The sequence below is a fragment of the Stomoxys calcitrans genome, chromosome 3, assembly GCF_963082655.1.
Source record: "Stomoxys calcitrans chromosome 3, idStoCalc2.1, whole genome shotgun sequence".
Taxonomy (NCBI): Eukaryota; Metazoa; Arthropoda; class Insecta; order Diptera; family Muscidae; genus Stomoxys; species Stomoxys calcitrans.
Window position 1 is genome coordinate 102,196,653 of NC_081554.1, and position 23,730 is coordinate 102,220,382.

The 23,730-nt window shown below is 40.3% G+C and overlaps 2 protein-coding genes and 1 long non-coding RNA gene across 3 annotated transcripts in view; 1 reads left to right on the forward strand and 2 right to left on the reverse strand.

Annotated features, from left to right (window-relative positions):
- LOC106085854 (unconventional myosin ID) overlaps positions 1–1,677 on the reverse strand; it is a 111,102-nt gene extending 109,425 nt beyond the window's left edge. Inside the window, exon 1 of the mRNA XM_013250300.2 lies at positions 1,586–1,677. Coding sequence (XP_013105754.2) covers positions 1,586–1,677 — 92 coding nt within the window. The remainder of the gene's footprint in view (positions 1–1,585) is intronic.
- Positions 1,678–12,393: 10,716 nt separating this feature from the next.
- The window catches only part of LOC106085860 (uncharacterized), a 47,003-nt gene continuing 35,666 nt past the window's right edge, over positions 12,394–23,730 (reverse strand). Inside the window, exon 3 of the long non-coding RNA XR_009397672.1 lies at positions 12,394–12,534. This is a non-coding gene — a long non-coding RNA (uncharacterized LOC106085860). The remainder of the gene's footprint in view (positions 12,535–23,730) is intronic.
- The window catches only part of LOC106085856 (facilitated trehalose transporter Tret1), a 44,974-nt gene continuing 40,781 nt past the window's right edge, over positions 19,538–23,730 (forward strand). The window contains exons 1-2 of the mRNA XM_013250305.2: positions 19,538–19,674; positions 19,743–19,975. Coding sequence (XP_013105759.2) covers positions 19,602–19,674; positions 19,743–19,975 — 306 coding nt within the window. The 5' untranslated portion in view covers positions 19,538–19,601. The remainder of the gene's footprint in view (positions 19,675–19,742; positions 19,976–23,730) is intronic.

The following is a 23,730-nucleotide window of genomic DNA, read 5'->3' on the forward strand; positions in this document are numbered from 1 at the left end:
TCACCATCCGTAACCTGTGGACGCGCCCGATAGCTTTCAGCTAAGCTTTCCGTGATAACGATGGACACCACACAAGTCGGAGCTCAAAGTTCCAGCCTGTGTGGTGCTTATAGTTATCCCATGTCGGCCCGTGTTAAAGGCCCATATCTCTTATTTTATTTTGTTCAGCACATGAAACAAATTTGCCGTGAAAATTCCAGTAAGGAACAGGGGCATACCTCACAGGTATCAATGAGTACTGTCCGATTAAGTTTAAGCTCAGGAATTAGGGGCCTCCTTTTTATAGCCGAGTCCGAACGGCGTGCCGCAGTGCGACCTCTTAGGGGAGAATGAGTGCTGTCCGATTAAGTTTAAGCTCAATGATAAGGGATAATAAGTGGTCTCCTTTTTATAGTCGAGTCCGAACGGCGTGCCGCAGTGCGAAACCTCTTAGGGGAGAATCAGGATGCACTTAAAAGTTGAGGTCTTGCGAACAGCTGAGTACAATTTTTATATTTGCTTTGATTTTGCAGTAAATCTAAATGTCAAAGGCTGGATAACACAGCTGTGATTTTTTTCTAAAATCTTATTTCGATAAGATAAGGTGTAAAACAAAGGTTTATTTCTAAAACACTTTGACATTTAAATTTACAGCATTTGTCACTCAAGGTATTTTCGTTGGGGGTTGATTTTTGTTGTTGTGCTAATGACGCTACCTCTTAGTTGTACCGTGGGGGAGAAGTTTTTATACGGCTACCATGGCATAGTTCCTCACAAATGTCGCTAGCATTAGGAGGGGATAGCCACCGCTGAAAATTTGTTCTGATATCCACGCCTGAATTGGAACCCAGTCGTTCACCGTCATAGGCGGACATGCATGGTACGATTAACAGGTGGCGTCATTAGCATAACAACAAAAATCTACCCCCAACGAAAATACCTTGTGCAGACATGCTAACCTCTGCTCTACGGTGGCCTCCTACAATATTATCAAAATCGGCGACGGGGACGTAAACTCGACACATAGATAGTTTCACTTTTGTGAGTTTATAAGAAGACACAATTTGCCACAACAGGACCAATTAAAAAAATATCGCTTCAGTTGGGAAGTGTCGCGTTGAAAAATACAACTCTGCAAACAAATGTCAACAATTCAACTCGCTAAAGTTAAACAATTTTTAACTTTGACGGCCAAGAACACTTCACGGGTGGCAACACAGAAAGGCGCTTGCTTTCAAGTGTTAAAGCTGAAAATATTTAAACTTTTCCGCATTGCTTTTTTGGAATTTGTGTACAGAGTCGCATTTTGCAACGACACTCAAAACCAAAGCTCAACGCGCTCATTCTGTTTTGACCTTAACAGCGGCAACAGTTCCGACTTTTTCTTAGGCCATCGTTTACTGAGCCAAAAAATTTGCAAAATAAATGTAGGCAAGTGCACGTCCTGGCTGGCACATGGCCTAGAATCAGCTGTTGAAATACCATCTTGGCAATTGTTTTCAACCAAATCAATATGAATTGAACGTAAAAAAAGATAAGCATAAATGATTGTAGGTACAAATGAATAATCTATGAAAAAGTTGCCTTATTTTGAGATCACACTTACCGCTTTTTCAGGTTGTCCATAAATTTCTCCATTGTGATCTGGTCAAGGAGTACAAAATCTTGTACTCCCACCTCCCGTTGTTGCATTGCCATGGTTGTGTTGGGATTTGTTATTCTGTTGAGTGACAATTGTAACGAAATCGGTGCGGGTTGTATGACTATGCTTATATTAAGTCTTTGCCTGGAATGCTACAAATTGAGCAAAAATGTTTGTGGATTTTGTTGAAAATCACAAAGGGATTTATGTGCGTTTCGCACTCACTGGATTAGGGAACAGAAGAGCAGAACAAGAAAAAAACTAAAGGACAAGACACAGAAAAGATCAAAATACACCAGACAAGTGGAATGCAAATCAATAGCAAAAAAAGTGAAGCGCACAAACGCACACATACATCCATTTTGCAGGGTACTCTCGCAAAAGGGAGATTGTTGGCATCGAACAGCCGAGTGAAATAAAACTATCCACTAAAACAGTAGTTTTACTATCGAACGCAAGTGCGCTATTATTTTGACCATCTTTGTTTTGAATGCTTTCTTCATCGTTGACTTATTTGCCTATCTTTCTGTATGGCCATCAATTTCACTGTTTTCATATTTTTTGGCTAAATATGTGACGCCGGTAATGACCATATAACGATGACGATCGTTGACTAACATCAATGTATGTGCACACATATGAAGGGTACACAATCGTGTACGTATGTCATTATACTTAAACATTGAAAGCTTAATAGCGATAATGCAATGATCATCAAAAATTTGTTTGTATCTTCCAGATACAATTTAATTACAAAAACAAAGCATTGATGAAGGGCAACAACACTACGAATACATTGGGAACTACGAAGCAAACAAAAAAAAACTAAATGTATATATGCGAATGTGTGCGTAATTATGAGTAATGGCCGGACAGACGGCCAAGTTAATTTTTCACTCCCACTTGGCATAGTCATTCAACACTCGAAACAGTTTATATTTGTTTTAGTTTTTTGGTTTGATTCATCATTTTTTTCGAACTTTAAAATTACACTATCAGCTACCTTCGAATTACCAAAACAACTTGGTTGTTGTTTAGGAGAGCACACGCGAAAACATAGAAGTGGAAACTAAAAACGTAATGAAGTTCCACATAAAACAATTTCTAACTATTGTATTGTAAATGTTTCTCGTGTTGGACGCTGAACAATAAATTTGCTCCGTACGCCTATGTCGCTTCGTCGCGGGTTATAACGTTTTGCTGTTTATTTACCTACCGTGTGTTTGTTTCTGACCCAATAACAAGTTGCCTAATCAGCTGTAAGAATTGTTACCAGATCATTAAAAACATTTTGTACGATACCAGAAAATTGTAATTTTCACACGGCAAGATAATTAAAAGGAAGTTCACATCCATCAAGTTTTAGAACAATAAATCGAGGTATATAACAATGCAATAAGTGTGTTCGTGTACTAAAAAAATGCAAAGTGCAAATTTATACTGGAAGCCGTCCGCATACTTTACTTGCCAGTAATAATATGTCCAATCCCATGGCAGCCAGTTGTACGCAGCGGATTAACCCGATGGAATCTTCATCGGCAAGTGTACGTGTTCGTCCATTTTTCGCCATAGGAGAGGCACATCCCAATGGGCACATTTCCGATCTTGCTCTGGCGTTACGTCACTACGGGAGTAAAGTCACACTGAATTTGTAGCAAGAGATGCTGTGAGAACATAGACAGCAGTGGGTCACAGGCGTCGCCGTTGTCACCTTCTGCGTCCTCGACGCCTATTTCACAATTTGCCACGAAAGGATCGCTTATGGAATGAAGTGCATGGAGATAACAGTCAGATCCGGTACTGCTAGTTAGGTTAGGTTTAAGTGGCAGTCTGCCATCAAACTCATTTAGACGTTTTCGTCTATTGTGATACCACAGGAACAGAAGAATGAAGATGCCTTCTAGTTCCTACCGTTGAACCATCCAGATCGCTTTAAAAAGACCAACAACTTGCGAATGTTCACATCCGCTAAATCAGTCAGGTTCTCAAAGAAATGAGAACCTAAAATGGAACTCCTTCTAACTGCTAGTACACGACACACACACAGAAGGTGTTTCATAGTCTCTTTTTCTGCGATGTTTTCACAGCTTCTGCAAAAGTTGTTGGTGACAAGCACGTTTAGATAGTGACCTGTCATGACGATTACAATGACTGAGACGTCTGTTCTAGCCAACAGCAGCAAAGCAGTAAACCTCTTCAAGTCTAGATTAGGCCACATAGTTTTGGAATGCTCCCCTCCTTATGTCCATCTATCATTCGTTGTCCTTCTGGCCGGGTCCTGAAAACTTAGCTACATGTAGCTAGAGGCATACCCACAGATGCCAGTGTAGGGTAGTTTCTAGTATTGCAAGCTCATCTGTTTTACAATTCCCTGGGATATCTCTGTGGCCCGGCACCCAGAACAGGTGAATTTTGAACTGTTCAGCCATCTCGTTGAGAGATCTGCGACAGTCGAAGCCGGTTTTTGTATTCAGAAATACGTTCTTCAGGGGTTTAATGGCTGCCTGGGTGTCTGAGAAGATATTTATACCAATCGTCGTAATGACATAATATCTTAGCCATTCCAGCACTTCCTTAATTGCAATGATCTCTGATGGATACACACTGCAGTGGTGGGGCAACTTTTTCGATATGACCTGTTCTAGATCTTTAGAGTACACCCCAAAGCCCACCTGGTCGTTTAGTTTGGAACCATCCGTATAGAAGTCTATGTAACTTCTGTTACCAAGGATATGAATGTCCAGAGGCATAAGATGTAGCACTAAATTCAGTGCATCAAATGGTATCGTCCTCAGTGCGGCTGTGATGCACAAACAAGTCATCCTTTGGATCCGGTTAAGTATTGAGCAGTAGGTGGACTTTTGAAGCGCCGTCCACCAGACGACAACACCATATAACATTATAAGTCTGACAACTGCAGTATATACCCGATGCATGCCACGCGGTCTAAACCCCAACTATAGCCAATGGTGGTAGAGCCAAGAGTGGCCTTTCTTGCCCTTTCCAAAATGTTGGATATGAAGTTCAATTTCCTGTCCAGCAAAACACCCTGGTATTTTGCGCTTCCTGTATATGGAACATTCTCTCCACCCAAGGAGACAGGTTCCACTGTAGGCAACTTGTATCTCCTGCTGCAAAGAACTACTTCTGACTTGCACGCATTTATTCCTAGACCACATTCGGTAGCCCATTTCGCTGTTGTACGCCGAGCTTCCTGAAGTATATCTCTTAGAGTGCTACCATTGTATATTCCTTGACAGCGAGAAAACCCTCTATGTAGCCAACTAGGTCGTGAAGGGCTGTTTCAGTGGATTTGTCTTTACTATATGCATGCTGCTGCCGCGACAGGCGATCTCCAGGGATATTTGCCCTTTCAGCACAAAGGATGACAGACTAATAGGACGGAAATCTTTCGCCTTCGTGTGGTAGGATTTTCCTGTTTTCGGAATGAAAATAACCTTCGTGTCCCTACATCACACAGGTATATATGACATTCTTATACAAGCAGAGTATGTCTCCCTATGCCAGGGAACCAGTCTATCAGACACGGCTTGTAATTGAACCGGTGATCATCAAGGACTGGCGGCTTAAAGGAGTCGAAACCTCTTATCGCCCAAAGGATTTTCTGTTCAAACACAATTTCCCTAATGGCCTCCGAAGAAAGCATGTCAGTGACAACCTCTTCTGGCGCCACGTTGTATGTTGGGAAATTTTATCGGGAAATGTGTATCAACGAGTAGTTTTAGTGTTTCCTCACTGGACATTGTCCATACATTCTCTGACTTCTGAATATACCCCACCGTAATAGGTCTCGAGGACAGAATCTTCCTTAGTCTAGAGGCCTAAGATATATCCTCCACGGAGCTGCAGAATTCTTCCCAGGATTTGTTCTGAGCCTTTCTAAGCTCGCCCATATTTTTTCTTAGCTCAGCCTTATAGATGTCCCAATAGTGTGGTGTTCTTGTGGTCTTTGCTCTGTTGAGGAGTCCTTCCTTAGACCAACCAGCTCTGGGGCCCACCATGGCGGTCGCTGTTTGCCCTTGGCTTGTTATTAGGGCATGCTGACACAAGCGAGTCACTAAGGTGCTTTGTGATTCGCTTGACCATTATGTCGATATCCTCCGCAGTTTCCACTACCTTTTCAGGTCTAAAAGGGAAAGTCGTGCAGAATGTGTGCCAAAATCTATCCTAATCCGCCTTTCTTCTGTTTAGCTGAGGGACCACTTCTGCAGTATTTTCCCAAGTCTTAAACTAATATACCGATGACTAGAGAAGTTGTGGTCATACAACACTTCCCAGTCGCATATTCGTGAGCTTAGATCTTCCGATACAAAGGTAACATCTATTGGGTTGCCCAAAAAGTAATTGCGGATTTTTCATATAGTCGGCGTTGACAAATTTTTTTCACAGCTTGTGACTCTGTAATTGCATTCTTTCTTCTGTCAGTTATCAGCTGTTACTTTTAGCTTGCTTTAGAAAAAAAGTATAAAAAAAGTATATTTGATTAAAGTTCATTCTAAGTTTTATTAAAAATGCATTTACTTTCTTTTAAAAAATCCGCAGTTACTTTGTGGGCAACTCAATAGTACATCCTGTTCCAAGTAATAAAGGTCGATTTATTCCCTTTATTACAAATCGCCAGATTGCAACTTATGATATATTCGATAAGCAGCTCACCGCTTTTGTTGATATCCGACTACCTACAGTACGCAACACGTCAAATCCTCCTGCCACCAGAATGACCCTTAGTGCCGCCTTATAGTGCTGGAGATTTATCTGCAGAAACCGGACCGTTGTCAGTATTCAAATTTCCACCGCTATTGCTATAGCCTCGTGTTCTGAGCTACCCAGAAGTTTATCCTCACAAGATTGATGAGTTTCCATGCGCATCCAGGGGCAGTTGAGAAAGCATTGGAAACACTCTTCCTCAAGGCACTTGCGTTGTGGACGACTCATCCTTAAACGCTAGCTGCTGTTGTCGAAGTATCTTTTAAGTTCTATCGCTTCCCACTGACAGACACCTTGAGCCTAATCAACCGGATGACCCACCCACACAGGGCTCGTCGCGTCCCGTTTCGACGCCTTCCTCACCTGTTTCGATAGTGGCAGGGGGACTTCCAGTCTCATGCAATCTTCCTGAGTCATCTCCTGATTCCCCAACCCCATCGCTCTATAGACCTTGAGCTTCGACTTGTTGAATCCGTAGGACACAACACCGTTAGACTTGGTAAAGTCTGCGAGACAGCCGGAGTTTAGTACGAATTCTGCATGTCTCCGGTTGCCATCAGCCTCATCCAATCTTCCAGTCGGCGGTTGAAAGATTGGGATTACTTTCTCTTAGTCTTCCAAGTATGGATTCAGGATCTGAGAGAATCCTTGGTATACAATCGTGTGCAATTGGCCAAGGAGAAATACGTTCGTTTTTGACTAAATCCAGAGCTGTGCCAATATTCTTTAGGGCGCAACGATGCATCTCAATGAGAGTTGATCCCCGAAGGCAATTAGTTTGTATCAGCCCTGATACCAACCTGCATCGTCGCTGACTGGAGGAGGCCCAGGCAATTCCGCAAGGACATTGAAGTATGCAGATGATAGTCCATTCATTGACTATCCCACTCCAATTGTTTCTACGTATGCAGTTCTGTTCTTCTCCCTTATCGACAACTGCCATCCGACATTAGCAAAGGTCCTTGGACCCATATTTTTATTGTTCGCCTTAGTTCTTTTGGGCATGGGATACCACCTTGGGTGACCGCAGTCTTTTGGCTGACTGCGGTGTTATTTCTGATTCTAGCCGTGTAACCTTTGATGTAGGCCGTTCAGCGAATCTCCTAGCCCAATTAAGGGAGTCTTTCTCCTTATCGGTGAGAACCTTAGAATCATTCGCACCAAGCCTCTCAAAAAACCTGAGAGCGATGCGCCTCTTATTATTCCAAACTTTTAAAGAGCGTATTGGTTTGCCAGAAATGGTCGATGGCCTATTCATTTTATAGGCACTCAAAGATAAAGTAGGCCCGGCCTTGTCCTTAAGACTCGAATCCTGTTTATGGCGTTCTCGCATAAACAAATTTTCACCGGTCGTTATCCCCTCCTAATGCTGTCGACATTTGTGAGGTACTTTACCATATAAAACTTCTCCCCAAAGAGGTCTCACTGCGACACGCCGTTTGGGCTCGGCTATAAAAGGGAGGCCCCTTATCATTGAGCTTAACTTGAATCGGACATATGATGTGTGAGAAGTTTCCCGTGTTCCTGGAATGGAATGTTCATGGGCAAATTTGCATTTGCCTCATTCAACAAATATTTAAAATTTTTCGTGCGTATAATATCATAAAATGGACTGGTATTCAGCGGCGTTGAGGTGAAATTTGACGGAAAATGTAATCATTCATAAAAATCTCAAAGTTTTTCAGACAGTATATACTCGACCAGTGCCTCTGCCGTTTGGTGGTCGGACACCCTCTTTGTTCATGATAAAACCAAGAAATGGAACCTCAGGTTGTCCCAACAGGCATTTGGGCGGATTTATTGTGTCTCATACTTTTTGAGGCTTTCGTATACAATACGAAGGTGTTTTCGTCTTTTGAAGCGATCTGTATATCGTCAAGGCCATGCACAATTTAAGTTACGTAAAATATAGTCCATAAGTCGTTGGAAGGTTTGGTCTGCATTTCGGTACCTTATTTGGTATCTGACTGTAGGCTCTCCGCAAGTCGATTTTAGAAAAAACAGTCCACCCATCCAAAAAATTGATGGGCGGTATGGGGTAACGGTTAGGCTCTGTAATTGCGTTGAGGCGCTTGAAGTCAACGCACGGTTTCCATTCAAAATGTATCTTCCTCACCATGCATAATTGACTTGTCCATGGACTAAAAGATGGCGGCGAATTACACGGTCCATGAGCGTTTTCCATTTTTACTGCTTTTAATTTTTCAGGCCAGAGATGTCTCGGTTTGTTGAAACCAGGTTGCCCATTTGTTTTAGTTTGGTGCGTAATAGTGTGGTGTGCCGCCTTCACTTTTGAATTTTTAAGTGCGATCTCTTTAAACTCACCAAGAAAATCCTTAAATGACTAGTTCTGATAAATGAAAGATTCGTATACAATTCACCAACACTAATTGAGCAAAATTTTTGTACGTCCATTGAATCGTCCATTAGATTGCGTTGTCGAATGTTTACTGAAAGTTTTCAATGGTCGAAGAAATCTGCTTCTAAAATGGGCTGCGTGACGCCGCCTATCACAAAGTTCCATTGAATGTCCATCGAAATCCGAAATCAAGATACAGCTGTTTTTCGCCATATGTTCTTATCGGAGAATGATTTGCAGCATGTAAAATTGACGACGACGGATGACGCTTCTAAGATTGAGTTGGAGATTTATCGCGCGAAGTAAACAAAGATAACAGCGGTGTCAGAGCTAAACAGATGAATCGCATGGAAGCAATGAAGGTCAGCCTATAGCTACGGAAAGCACAGGTTGATCGTTTTCTGTAACAACTATTGTAAACAATTGTATTACAATAATATGAAAACTTTGTGTAAGTACTTGCCGACTCGTTTAAGAGAGCCAAGTTGTGTAGTTATTTGCGGTGTTTTATTTACCATTCTAGCGGAGTCGCCCGCTTATATAAATAAAACGCTCTTCGCGCTAAATACTTTAACGTTGGCAGCACTGACACCACATCACATCAACAAAACAAACAAAATAAATAATTTTAATTTTAAATAAATGTTTCTCGGAGCTTGTTAATAGAGGCCTGAAACCTTGTGAATCACGTACTTTGACGCATTTACTTGTTGACGGTGAAGGTATTGAGCTACCCACACCAAACCATTTTCAATAGGTGGTCCTAACATTATGCAATGCCGACTACGAAAGGAGTGACAAATTTTGCAACAAATAAAGCAAACTTTCTGGAATAGGTGGGTTCGGAAATACCTCCATGACTCAGCGTATAAGGCGGCAGATGGACAAGTTCCGTCAGCAGTGGTAAAACCTTTGTCTGGTGAATGACGTCGTCCTGCATCAAAACTAGGTGTACTGGATGTTAGAAGTGAGTCTCCTGATCGATCGATAATTCCGTTAATTTTATTTTAAAGATCGGGTTTAAATCTCTTTTAACTATTACTCACTTTTTGTTTAATAATCTGATTTTAAAATTTCGTATTCACAGACACATAATAACAGTCACCGTTTTCGATTTTTTTGATGTTGTATCTGGCAATTCCGGTTATTTGGCAATGACAAGTTGTTAATGAAAATAGAAAAGATTAAAGACTATTGTAAAGGCGTGCGGATTTTAAAACGCCTTATGCCGCTTTGGACATACGTATATCTAAGTCAGTCATCGGCTTTCTGTGCGCTATAAATCATGAAAAGTCAATTTAATAAAGGAATTCCCTAACCGTATTCCTATTTATGGCCTAAGAGGATTCCATAACTTGGACTGTCTTGAAAGACTTCACATTCAGCAACTTTATTGACAGCAGTCCTCTAGCCCTTACAGTCAAGACGTCTTCCCTTTCATTCACTTTACTGAAACTATGGCCAATCACCCAATCGATGCAGGTTTTGCCATACTCAGGGAAAACAAGAACTCCAAGACAGTGCATGGCTTCACCATACTGTCCATAAAAACGTTCAACCTCAGGTTATTGGTGTTGACCAGTAAGATTTTTTTAAAATATTACGATAATGACATGAACTGAGAAGGCGTAGATTGCCCCCTTTCTCTCTTGTACTGTTCTTGTCCCTACCATCTTGGTTGTTATGGCCCTTAGGGCCGTTTACTGTCCGAGAAGATATTCACACTAGACTAGACGCATTATAACCGTTTCACCTAACGCATTCCTGCTATGGCCAGCAAGAGGAAACAGAACTCAGTCTATGTGTTCCTAATACAGGCGCCTAGACGAGTTCTCTCTTCCAGCTTGGATAGCATGAAATATAAGATTTCAGTTAATAGAAGATTGTGACGCTAGGAACAGTCTCTCACACTTGACCTTAATTGTTGTTTTATATGCAACATTTGTTTTGTGGTCCTCGTCAAACACCATAGGTGAGCAAGCTTGTTTCGGTTCATACGATCGCTACGGGTACTTTATAGCCATTGGTTTTTTAAAAGTGCCAATAACTCGCCTTGTCGTATCTAGTTTCACAAGCAGTCAGTATTTAGGCCAGAGTCGGTGCGGCCGACCTCTCACTGACAGTCATGACACAAATCGGAGCGCAGAACTCCAACCCGTGTGGTGCTCCCGTGTCGGTTTGAATCAATCAATTGTTTCTCATCGCCTCGCCTATGCCAAGACAACACGATCTCTAAACATGTGTAATCCTCCTGCTCGAGAGACGTCGACATCATAATTTTATTATTAGCATCACGAGCCAAGTGAGACCACCTCTACCGTTGATTTTGTAAATCTTTCCATTGATGGTTCGGGCTCGAAAATGGGTCCACTCTTTGTAAAATCTGAGTTAATAGCTTGTAAATTAGCTGAAATGTGGAACGCAGAGTACACGAATGCTCTGAAACAACCACATCAAGCTCCGTACAGATGTGGCCCAAAAATCTGGTGTGGAGATTGAAAGCCGATTTAGTTGAAATGGCTCCAAAAATTGTCTAAAATTAGAAAATTGTCGCCATAAATTTTTATCGGGTTTGGCGGAAATTTGGCACGTACAGTGCACTTATGATCTTTAATATTCACGAGTATATAGATCCATTAATAGAAAAAATGGTGGCGAGTTCCCCAGATTTGTCCCAGCCAAACTAAGCGCGATTTTACTTGTTTCGTATTCATTCATATAGGTTTATGCTCGTAGAAATAAATAATACAAAAAAAGCACATTTTGCCTATTTTCGGTTTATTGAGTTCTTTCAAATGTTTGTGAAAAAGGCTGAAATGCTTCACGATTCTTTAATTTAAAAGGACAACTTTTGTGTATTTTGTAACGTACTTTCAATTTTGTTGATATCTTTTTTAAAAATGTCATGTGTATGGAGGCCACCGTAGCGCAAAGGTTAGCATGTCCGCCTATGATGCTGAACGTCTGGGTTTGCGACATTTGTGAGTTCCATTGTCATGTAAAAACTTCTCCCCAAAGAGGGGTCTCTCGGCACGCCGTTCGGACTCAACTATAAAAAGGAGGTCTCTTATCAGTGAGCTTAAAATTTAATCGGACAGCATTCATTGAGTTGTGAGAAGTTTGCCCCAGTTCCTTAATGGAATTTTCATGGTCAACATTTGCAAAATTTTGCATGTATGTGAACATTCATCAGTCATTGTTTGTGGCTTGAGTCTACAAAACCATAAATTCTATGTAAGCGATCTTGTAACATTTTCGATTATTAAATCCATACTCGTATTCAGAAAGGCTTTACTTTTGCAAGTCATTCCAGGAGAAACCGCCGAGAGAAAAAGATATTATTTAATTTTTGACTTATGTAATATTTCATTATATCGTTTTGTCAAAAAATTATTTTAGATAATAAAAGTCGAGCCCGCACACTTGCTCAAACGTGGCACGTAAATAACTGTTTAATGCCCAACAGATTTTTGTTTTATTATAATTCATCGATTTGGGTTTAAGTTGCTGGCCACTTGGTGAAGTGGAAACTTTTGTCAGCGCCATAACACCTGATTTGTCATCTTAAGCTCCCGGAAGCTGCAATTGTTGTCCGATTTGGCTGAAATTTTGAACGTAGTGTTTTATTATGACTGTCAACACCCATGGTTGCCAAGATTCGGCCGCACGCTATAAATACCTCATTTCCTGTCTGTTTTGCTTTCCGCACCAGCCTTTGCAGCTCCGACGTAGGTGGCGGTGTCGGAGAGTCGAAAGGCAGATAAGGTGATGTAAGGTATGCTCCACCTTCTCCCTATCTCATCATTGTTGCATCCGACTTTGACAACTATGGGGAAAATGTACAATTTAAATTTTTATCACAAATAACGCAGGACCTCGGCCGAGAACCAGAGTAAGCAGAGAATAATTAGTAGTTGAATGAACTTTATTTTCTCTATCAGAGCTTCCTCGCTCCTCCTCCATTAAATGGGTTTCTTGGGAGTGGGTGATGGGCTTATCGTCCGCTCCCTGCTCATTAGGCTGCATTGACTTTCCTGTCACTGCACTGCCTGATGTTTCAATATTAGATTCTTTGCTTATCCTAGTCTTCCGAATCTTTATAAAGTCGGTAATGGTTCGATCATCGGTCCCTGTTCATTTAGCTGTATTGAGTCTACCGTCCCTGCACAACCTGTTTTTTTAATATAAGGATCTTTGCCTATCTAAGTCTTCCAATCTTAAATAAATAGGCTTCTTGAGAGTATTTCTGCCGCTACGCTGCCGGATGCGTTAATATTTATCCTAGCCTTACGAATCTTGAGAAAGTCGGTGATGGGTCCGTCGTCGGGTTCCCGTTCGTTAGGCTGTGTTGGGTCTCTCGCACCTGCACTGCTTGATGTTTTATTATTATTATTAGGATCTTTGTTTATCCTAGTCTTCGCAATATTAAGAGAGTAGGTGATTGTCTCGTCGTCGGGCCCCTGTTCGTTAGGCGGTATTGAGTGTCCCGCCACTGCACCGCCTGATTGCTCAATATGGGGATATTTGCCTATCCTTGTCTTCCCAATCTTGAAAAAGACGGCCTTGGTCACGTTGTATGCCATGCCTGTAGTCTTAGCCAAACTTGTCACGGAGACTTGATCAATGCCCACCACAAAGAGAGTTTCATCCTCCTTCTCCTCCCTGTGGAAGACCTCCCATTTCTCCACGGCCAACTCTTGGTTGTGCTTGTTTAAGTCTACCATTATGCGTTCCGTCGCGAATCCGCCGCCGGATCGGTCCAGCTTTGCGCCCCAGGGATTGTGGATATTTCCATCCAACTTTTTTGACTGTATCAATACATTCCGCTGACATAAAGTGCAGCGTTAAGATGTCCCCTCTATACTCGCAGCTCGTTGTATGTATGGATGGACCCCCTTAATCAATACATGATCGAAAACCAGTTCGTTTACCAGATGCTTCACTTGGGGCCGATGATATAGTGGAATCCTACCGGATGCACGTCGATATCGGTGACTGCATAAATCATCTCATCTCTGTTGTGCTTCCTTGCCACTCTGGCATAAGAGGGCGGCTCCTTAGCCTTTCAGCGACCATCTTCCCCTTCCTTGATGGCTAGGTCATCCTTTTGGAAGTCACAGTTCTGCATGAAGACTGTATGGAGTATCCATTGCGGAAGGGAGGGCCTGGTCGTCCCAGATCATCTCATTTCTATTGTGCTTCCTTGCCACTCTGGCATAAGAGGGCGGCTCCTTAGCCTTTCAGTGACCATCTTCCCCTTCCTTGATGGTTGTGTCATCCTTTTGGTAGTCACAGTTCTGCATGAAGACTGTCTGTGAGCGTAGAAGAGCCAACGCTCACTTCTGCGATCATCCCGCAGCCCTCATCTCTCGATTCGGCTGCGATGACCGTTTCATTGACACTGTCTCTGTCGGAATCGCAAAGGCTGGGCACGGACTGTGCATTCCTCTGGTTTATCCATCTCTTCATCGTTTGTTAGTCTGCTAACTGATAGTGCGCTTGAAGCATTACTCTCGAGTACAGGTGCCAAGGCACCCACACCTATAGTAGGGGCAGACAACTTGCTACGGCCTGACGCCACCACCGCAGCTGTTTTGTGTTTGGAGTCCATTTTGAGCCAACTCATAAAAGGCTTTAAAATTTTTAGTAATAGGTACCTATTCTGAGATACGGATATTTTTTTCTTCGACAGCCGAAATGAAATCACGACCGCTCTACGTAACGTTTACAGTTACCAATAATACCACAATTTATTATACAATATAAAGGGTGATTTTTTTGAGGTTAGGATTTTCATGCATTAGTATTTGACAGATCACGTGGGATTTCAGACATGGTGTCAAAGAGAAAGATGCTCAGTATGCTTTGACATTTCATCATGAATAGACTTACTAACGAGCAACGCTTGCAAATCATTGAATTTTATTACCAAAATCAGTGTTCGGTTCGAAATGTGTTCATTCACCGTTCAGCGATGAGGCTCATTTCTGGTTGAATGGCTACGTAAATAAGCAAAATTGCCGCATTTGGAGTGAAGAGCAACCAGAAGCCGTTCAAGAACTGCCCATGCATCCCGAAAAATGCACTGTTTGGTGTGGTTTGTACGCTGGTGGAATCATTGGACCGTATTTTTTCAAAGATGCTGTTGGACGCAACGTTACGGTGAATGAACACATTTCGAACCGAACACTGATTTTGGTAATAAAATTCAATGATTTGCAAGCGTTGCTCGTTAGTAAGTCTATTCATGATGAAATGTCAAAGCATACTGAGCATCTTTCTCTTTGACACCATGTCTGAAATCCCACGCGATCTGTCAAATACTAATGCATGAAAATCCTAACCTCAAAAAAATCACCCTTTATAAGCATTGGATAAAGTATTCATGGGAACTACATATTTAGTTATTTATACTACTCAATGCAAATAAACTTTACTTTTATGTATACTCCTTATACCCAATACGTTGAAATTAATTTTCATAAAATAGGAAAAAGAAAATAATTTTTAGGAAATACATCACTATTTCCAAATATTTATGTTATAAATTAAGGGTAATCATGCGACAAATTTGTATGAAATTTGTATAAAACGCATACGAATTTTTCTTATTATTTTGTTCAAAACATACTAAATTGAGATCAGATATCCCAGCTTCTTTTCATTCATTTGGGGTTTAGTTTTTTTTTTTTTGAGTGTTTTTGTTGTCTATATCCTACACCACAACTGCGGAACAGGGTATTATATCTTTGTGCAGTTTGCAACGCTTAGAGGGATACTTAACAAGGTTGGCCCATTGTTCAGTATTTCGATCGGCTTAGAATTACTTCCTGATCCAGTCTGTCTGTCCATGTATCTTGTAATAAAGTCTCATGTCGCATTTGTTACACGATTACCGCTAATTTTTTCAGTCCAGGGACAAACGCTATAGATTTTGAAAAAAATCGGTCCAGTTTAAGATATAGCTTCCATGGAAATCTTTCATCAGATATTGCCGGCTCCGCCCAACTATATAATTGGCTACCAATTATCTAAATAACTCTACAACACTGGGTTCAAGTGAACAAACGGAAGCAAGAACCTGAAACCATGTACTAATTTTTGGTGTAATGTCGTGGAATAGAAGTTATATTTTAAGGATTCCATACCATATTTGGTACTCGAAAAAGAGGAACAGTGCTACTTTTTCGCCTTTTTTTTTCTTACTTGCCGCCGTCGCACAGTGGCGCGGATTAAGTTTTGTCGTTGCAAAAATCATATTTTTTGAAACGAATAAGATAATTGTATGATTTTAATGGCATATGACAGATAAGTGTTCAGTCTTTAAAATAAATGTTTGAAAAGCGTGCTATGCCTTTTCGATGCTTAGTTATGGCTTATCAAAGTCTAAATTTGTGGAAAAGTGGTAACTTAGTGGAGGATCTTTTTTTTTTTAATTTTAGATTTTTTTTCTCCTTTTTTAAGGCTTTAATGTTTTAAAATTATTTACCAAAACTTAAAAAAATTCATTATTTTTTTTTAATTTTCTGTAATAATTCACAATTTAGTTTTTTTTTCGGTAATTTTAAGTTGTGAAGCGTATAACTTTTAATAGGAAATGGCTATCCTTAGCATTTTTTTTATTATTCGGAGAATTTTTTAATCTTTCCAATGGTATAATCAGTTTTGCAATTGGTAAAGAAATAGTGCCACAGTTCCAAAAATTCCGACGATGCCTTGACTGAAATCTTAAAAAAAAAATGTTTGTAACTCTAATACCTCATAAAAAGTTATAGATATTCCAGATATACATGCACGTTTTTGTAGGATTTTAGGAGCTCTATCTTTTGTAATGAATCATGATTTGGCAGCAATTCAAAATTTGAAATGCTAGGTGTGACCCACATTCACGCCCCATGTCAGCCCCTGGAACTACTAGGTTCCCTAAATTTTGCATAATTATTGGAAACTATCTCCATTCTCACTATGTCAAGTTTCGTGTAGATATTCTTATCCGTTCAAATGCTATAGAATTATTCCAAGGATTTTCAACTGTGGGACATGCCTTTCAAACACTTCTTGAACCATGTCTTTTTGGGCATCTACCAGCAGCCAAACTTTTTTATACTCACCACCGTAGCATAGGGGGTATATTCAATTAGTCATTCTGTTTGCAACACATCGAAATATCAATTTCCGAACCTACAAAGTATATATATTTCGGATCGTCGTAAAATTGTAAGACGATTTAACGATGTACGTGTGTCCGCTGACCCAAATATGGTTCAGATCGGGCTTTATTTAGATATAGGGTCTGAAGCACATAAAAGCATTATTTTTTAAACGATTTCGCTGAAATTTGAAGCAGTGAGTAGTTTTACGCTTCCGAACATTGGACCCAAATATGGTTCAGGCCGGACTATAGTCAGATATAGCTGCCATATAGACCAATCTGCCGATAAAGGGTCTGAAGCCCATAAAAGCTTTATTTATTATTCGAAATTTGAAACAGTAAGTTGTTTTGAACCTCCCGATATCCGAGCTTAATATGGTTGAGGTCGGACTATATTTAGATACAGCTGCCATATAGACCGATCTGCCGATAAAGAATCTGAATCCGATAAAAGCTTTATTTTTGCCCGATTTCGCTGAAATTTGAAACCGTGGGTAGTTTTAGGTCTCCCGACACCCGTCCCAAATATGGTTCAGATCGGACTATATTTAGATATAGCTGTCATATATCATACAGACCGATCTGCTTAATAAGGGTCTCAAGTTCATAAAAGCTTTATTTATTACCCGATTTTGTTGAAATTTTAAATACAATATTCAACAGTAACTTATCTTACTGGCTTAGGTGTATGTCCATAGTGGCATGGGGCGGATTAATATCTGCACTCTCTTTTCCACCTAACCTAACTTATATTTCTTAGGCCACTTAATGTCCGTGCCGAACTTGGGATTGTGACGAATGTTCGGCCCGGCCGAACATAATGGCTTTTTACTTGTTGGATTATGTTAAGGTGCATTCGTAGGGCGTATTTTGAACATATCGCGAAGGTTATTTTGGGTATATATTTTATTTTCCATCAAAGTTGAAAAATGGGTTCTTTTTAAATAGGATTTACCTTGATTAAATCATTAAAATTTTTCGATAATTCTACAGTTATTAAGAATGTCCTTCCATAGACAAAATAAAAACTAGTTTTCGAAATATAATATTTGAAATCGGACCGAAATACCTAAAAGTTATGTGTTTTTTTTCAAAATCCAGCCAGATTTTTTGAGACATCTCTCAAAATTCCCAACAAATTTCCCCCAAAAATACCCAATTAAAATGTTTTTCCCCCAGGAAAATCCCCTAAAATATACATATGTATGTATATACTGATACGTTTTTTAAATAATGTTTGTGCACACAACCAAAGAATTGGTGCATTTTAATTTAGTCATGGTAAGGAAAAAACGTACGTTCAAATGTCAAATGGGGAAGTAGTTTTATTCGGGTTATATGGAAACTATTTTATCAGGTTATAAACCGATTTGGATCATACTTGTCACGATTGTTAGAACACCTATTTGCATTTCAGTCAAGTAGGATGAAAATTGCAGTTTCTAGGGGGATTAGAAATCAAGTCGACAGACCACTTTATATGGGAGCTATAACGAAATCTGAACCGATAAGGGCTATATGCAAATGGCCCAAAATATCAAGGAGATAGCTTCATTCGTTCGACCGCTATCGTGATTTCAACAGACGGACGGAGGGAGGACATGGATAGATTAAAATGTCATGGACATCAAGAATTTATACACATTATGAGATCGCACATCAAAATTTCGAGGTGCTAAGAACAGAGTGATTTCAGTAGTATGCCTCCATCTTATGGTAGTGGGTGTAAAAAGTTATCTTAGCCGACCGTAAATTATTGAAAACATTTCCTACTTTAGTACGATGGACTAAAGCCTATGCCTCCTCCTGATGAACTAAAGCCGATGTCTACCATATTCATGTACCATTTCTCATCTCGGGAGATACGTTTCTGCAGTAAACACCGGTGTAGGTGAATACGCTTTCTATTAAATCACACCTTATCCAAGGGTATTAGCTAGCACTAAACAACAAAGAAAAATTCGTATACTCAAGAAAATTAAGTTTGATGTTATGCTAATGTAATTTCCCCTAGAAAAACCCCAATTTTTACTTTGTACCCCGTCAAAATCCTCGTACCACAAATGAGAAAATTTTTTCTCATTCCCTGTCGCCTGTTTAGGCAAATTTCCCCTAATCCGACACCACTGCACTAATGGTTTTCGCACTATTTTTAATCTTCACAACAAGATTTATACTTATTCAAGGATCATAACTTCTGTAGTTTCGTCTAGGCTTCAATAAAGTTGAATTAAGCTTAAAAGATAAATTAGTCACAGATTCTTAGAATTCGTCGTATGTTACGATTTTGACAATTCGGTATGTGTGTGTTATCTTTTTATCCATACAAATGTACAATCAAAACAAAACATGTGGTACTGTAACTGACAGTGTTACATATTGTTCTCCAAAAATTTAAAGATGTTAGATGCGAGTATTTCTGCGGAAGCTGAATAATTTTAGTTATCTTAGCTCTCCCTTTTTGCGCAAATATCGTCTATTGTTGTGCCAAAGACATTCATGTTGAAGTATAAATCTGATGAAGATTGCAAGATAAGGTAGGATAATAAAGCAAGTGTGATAAGAATAATTAAACCGCTTAGTAATCAGCCAACAATCATATTAAATAGTGATAAAGAGATATGTCTTTAAGCAATGTCCCCGGCAATCAGCTCAACTCAAACTGAGGCCGATAATTGATTGCGAACGGTGAAAGTTTTCGAAAGTGTTTTTTACTCAAGTGAAAAAGTGATATTTTAAATATGATTTTCGGTATCTTCAAAGGGGGCTTCTTCAAAGCACAGTACAAAAATCAGCTGTGGGCGTCTTTAAGTGGTTCGTATAGGTTTGGATAAGCAGCCAACAGTCAGGTTGTTACACTCAACGTTTATTATATCTGACAGTAACTTTGATATCCCTGGCCCATGGTATTGGCTTGGGTTGGCTGTCGCCCATGTTAACTAAATTGCAATCGCAAACGGAAACACCTCTAGCATTCACTGTCAACATTGACGAGTCGTCGTGGATTGGTGCTTCGATAAGTGTGGGAGGACTTTTGGGAAACCTTTTATTTCTTTCTATATTTGACCGTTTCGGTCGCAAAGCAGCCATCTTCGGACTGGCATTTCCCCATATTGTAAGTATTAAAAATAAAATATTTTATGGATGGGTAGTTAAAGCTTTAACAATAAGGTAGGTTAGTTAGGTTTTTTCACACAGGTTCATCCAAGCTCACGAGACAACAATATTACTCACATACGACATTTTTCATGTTAATCACGCTCAAATAAATCGACCAAGATTCAACACAATTCACTACTTGGGTGTTAGTTCTGCAATTTATACTCATATGCCTTTTATTCGAGTTCTGTAGTGTCCTGATCTGTCTACACGTGTTGTTTTGGTTAATTGACCAAACGAAAATTCGTTTAATACGTTTCACCCATCGCCGTGGTCTAGTGCGCTCCTCGCTCCCCAGATATAGAAAAATTAAGTCCCATTCTATTTCTCACAGTACCTTTGAACACATTCCTTACAAATATCAAGAACGTCGGTTTCTACGCCTACCAAACAGACAATCAAACTATCCCTTCTTACTTGTTATACCCAGATATCCGGAGCAGGTACCTTTTTTCATCTCCAGCAAAAATGTTTTCGCTTCGCTCCTTTATATTTATGTTAACTATTTGTTTTTCAATTTGTTCTTATACCCACCAAATGGCATATTGATTTTGTCATAACGTTTGCAACATTTACCAATATTCAACTCCGATTATGTGTATTTTTGATCGAGGTCTATATTGGACCATATCTTTATAAATCCCCCATAGTTACCGAACTCCCGATTGTACTTCTCAAACTCCTAGAGAACACAATTCTTACCGGTTTTGTTTGACATTTTGCTTATCGGGTTCTTCTATGACCTTGTCAAGTGTAGTCTGAATCGGTTCAAAACTTGATATAGCTCCCATACAAACCGATCTCCCGATTTTACTTCTTGAGCCACTAGAAGGCGGAATACTTATCGGATTTGGCTAAAATTTTGCATAATGATTTCTCCTATAACCCCCAACATCAGTGCCAAGTATGATCTGACTGCGTCTCTAACCTTTTATTGCTCCAATATAAACCGATCATCGTATTTTAGTTCTTAAACATATACCAGTAATAATTTCTTCCCAAATTTATAAAAACCCATGAAGTTTGTTGCTTAAAATGTGAAAGAGAGATGGCATCGCACCTTATTAATGCCTCATTTCCTGTCTGTTTTGCTTTCCTCACCAGCCGTTGCAGTTCCGACGTGGGTGGTGGTGTCGGAGAGTCGACAGGCATAAACTACTCTTGGGAATAGGTTATGGTCTCATAGCCTGCTCCCTGTGCGTTTGGCGGCATTGAGTTCTCTGTCACTGCACTGTCTGATGTTTCAGCATCAAGATCTTTATTCGTTAGGCTGTGTTGGGTCTCTCGCCCCTGCTTTGCCTGATGTTTCAGTATTAGGATCTTTGTTTATCATAGTCTTCCCAATATTCAGAAAATCGATTATTGTCTCGTCGTCGGCTCCTTGATCGTAAGGCGGTGTTGAGTGCCCTTCCACTGCTCGGCCTGATGGTTCATTATGAGGATATTTGTCTAACAAAGTCTTACCAATGTTAAAAAAGATGGCCTTGGTCCCGTATTATGACATGTCTTCTGTCTTAGCCAAACTTGTCACGGAGACTTGATCAATGTCCACCACAAGGAGAGTTCCTTCCTTCCTTCTTCTCCTCTCTGTGGAAGACCTCCCACTTCTCCGCAACCAAACCTTGGTTTCGATTTTTTAAGACTACCACCATGCATTCCGTCGTGAATTTGTTGTCCTCACCCTTGATGAAGACCGGCGCCTTTGTGAGCTGGGAATAGGGATGTCGATCTTTCTCACAAGTGCGAGCTCTGCTTCCGTACTTCCGTAATACTTCCGTTTGCCGATAGGACATTTAACATCAATAAGCTGGTAACTTGGGCTAGTTGAATAAAAAGGATTTCTAGAGAATTTGGTTTTTGAGAATATTTGAAAATAATGTTCTTCTTGAAAATTATAATTTTTTATTATTTGACGAAAATCGGTTAGGTTTAAGTGGCATTCTGCCATCAGGCTCACTTAGACGTTTTCGTCCACTGTGATACAATAGCAACAGAAGAAGGAAGATACCTTCTGGTTCCTACCGTTGAACAATCCAGGTTCCTTTAAAAAGCCCAGCAAGCGAATTTTTATGTTCTCTAGTGATTTAATAGCTGCCTGGCTGTCTAAGAAGATATTTATGCCAATCGTCTTTATGACATTATATCTTAGCCACTCCACCACTTTCTCAATTGCAAGGATCTCCGCTTGATACACACTGCAGTGGTCGGGTAACCTTTTCAATAAGACCAGTTCTAGATCTTTGGAGTACACCCCGACCTGGTCGTCTAGTGTGGAACCATCCGTATAGAAGTCTATGTATCTTCTATTACCAGGGATATCGTAGTTCGAATCAGTTCATCAGGAATAGTGGTACAGTACTTTTTATCAAAAACGGCTCAGGCAGGGTGTAATCCACATTGCCTGGAATATCGGATATTGTATCGAGGATAACACAGTGTCCGTAGCCGCCACGTGGCCAAAGAGAAAGTTCCCATTCCCATTAGATTCAGTGCATCAGATGGTGTTGTCCTCAGTGCGGCTGCGATCCGGTTGAGTATTGAACAGTAGGTGGACTTTTGAAGTGCCGTCCACCATACCACAGCACCATATAGCATTCCGGCACGGGATAGCTCTGAGCACCACACAGGCTGAAACATTGAGCTCCAATTTGTGTGGTGTTCATTGCTGTCACGAGAAGCATAGCTGTAAGCTACCGGGCGCGTCCACAGGTTGCGGATAGTGGAATGTCCCATACGGAGTAGCTGCAGCGGCAGTCGCGGACAATCAGCGTTATCGAGCTGAGAGTCTCAAAAAAAAGTCTTGCACAAATACTGAGTGCCTTTGATGCTCTATATGACAAGACGAGTTATTGGCGTCTTTAAATAACCAATGGCCACCCTGTTCCCGCGACGATAGTTCCTTTGGGCCGGAAAGAGGTTGTTCAACTACAGTAGCGGGACGAGGTTGTTCACCTGCAAGAGCACGAGGATTGCCACATTCATATAAAAATGTGGCTACTACAACATCAACCATATAGCATTGTAGGTCTGACAACTGCTGTATATTCCCAGTGCATGACGCGCAGTCTTAACCCCCAACTATTGCCAATGGCAGGTGTATAGGGCAAGAGTTGGCTTGTTGGCATTGAAGTAGTACAAAAAAAATACTCTAGAGACATCAAATCGCACGACCGAGGCGGCCAATCGACTCACCATTTCTTAAGATAACACCCTCATCACTCTTGAATAAACCGGTTGTTTCGTTTGCAGTGTGGCTTGTGGCACCGTTCTATTGAAACCAGGGTTGCGTAGTCGAGCAATATTTACTCGATTCCGACTCCGGGGTCGACTCCAACCAATTAATTTTTTTTATTTTTTTAACAAACTTAAAATTATTTTTTATTTAAAAAAAAAATATTTTTATTTCCTATGCAAATATGCTTTTATAACAAAAACAAAAATATTTTTATTAACATTTTATTACCATTTTGCGAAGAAAATTGGATTTTAATCGCTTTGACATAAAACAGGGTCTTCTTTCAAAAGAAGTAGGCTTATCTCCATTTTTTTATATAGAAACCATCAAATGCAACAAGACTCTAAATCGGTTTCCAGAAATCTAACTTCTAAGAATTTTGAGAACATGTTTTGTTTGATTTTTTGGGCTATTATAAATTGCCTACATTCGGCAACACTCAACCAAATTTGCTATTCAAAACAGCAAACATGTTT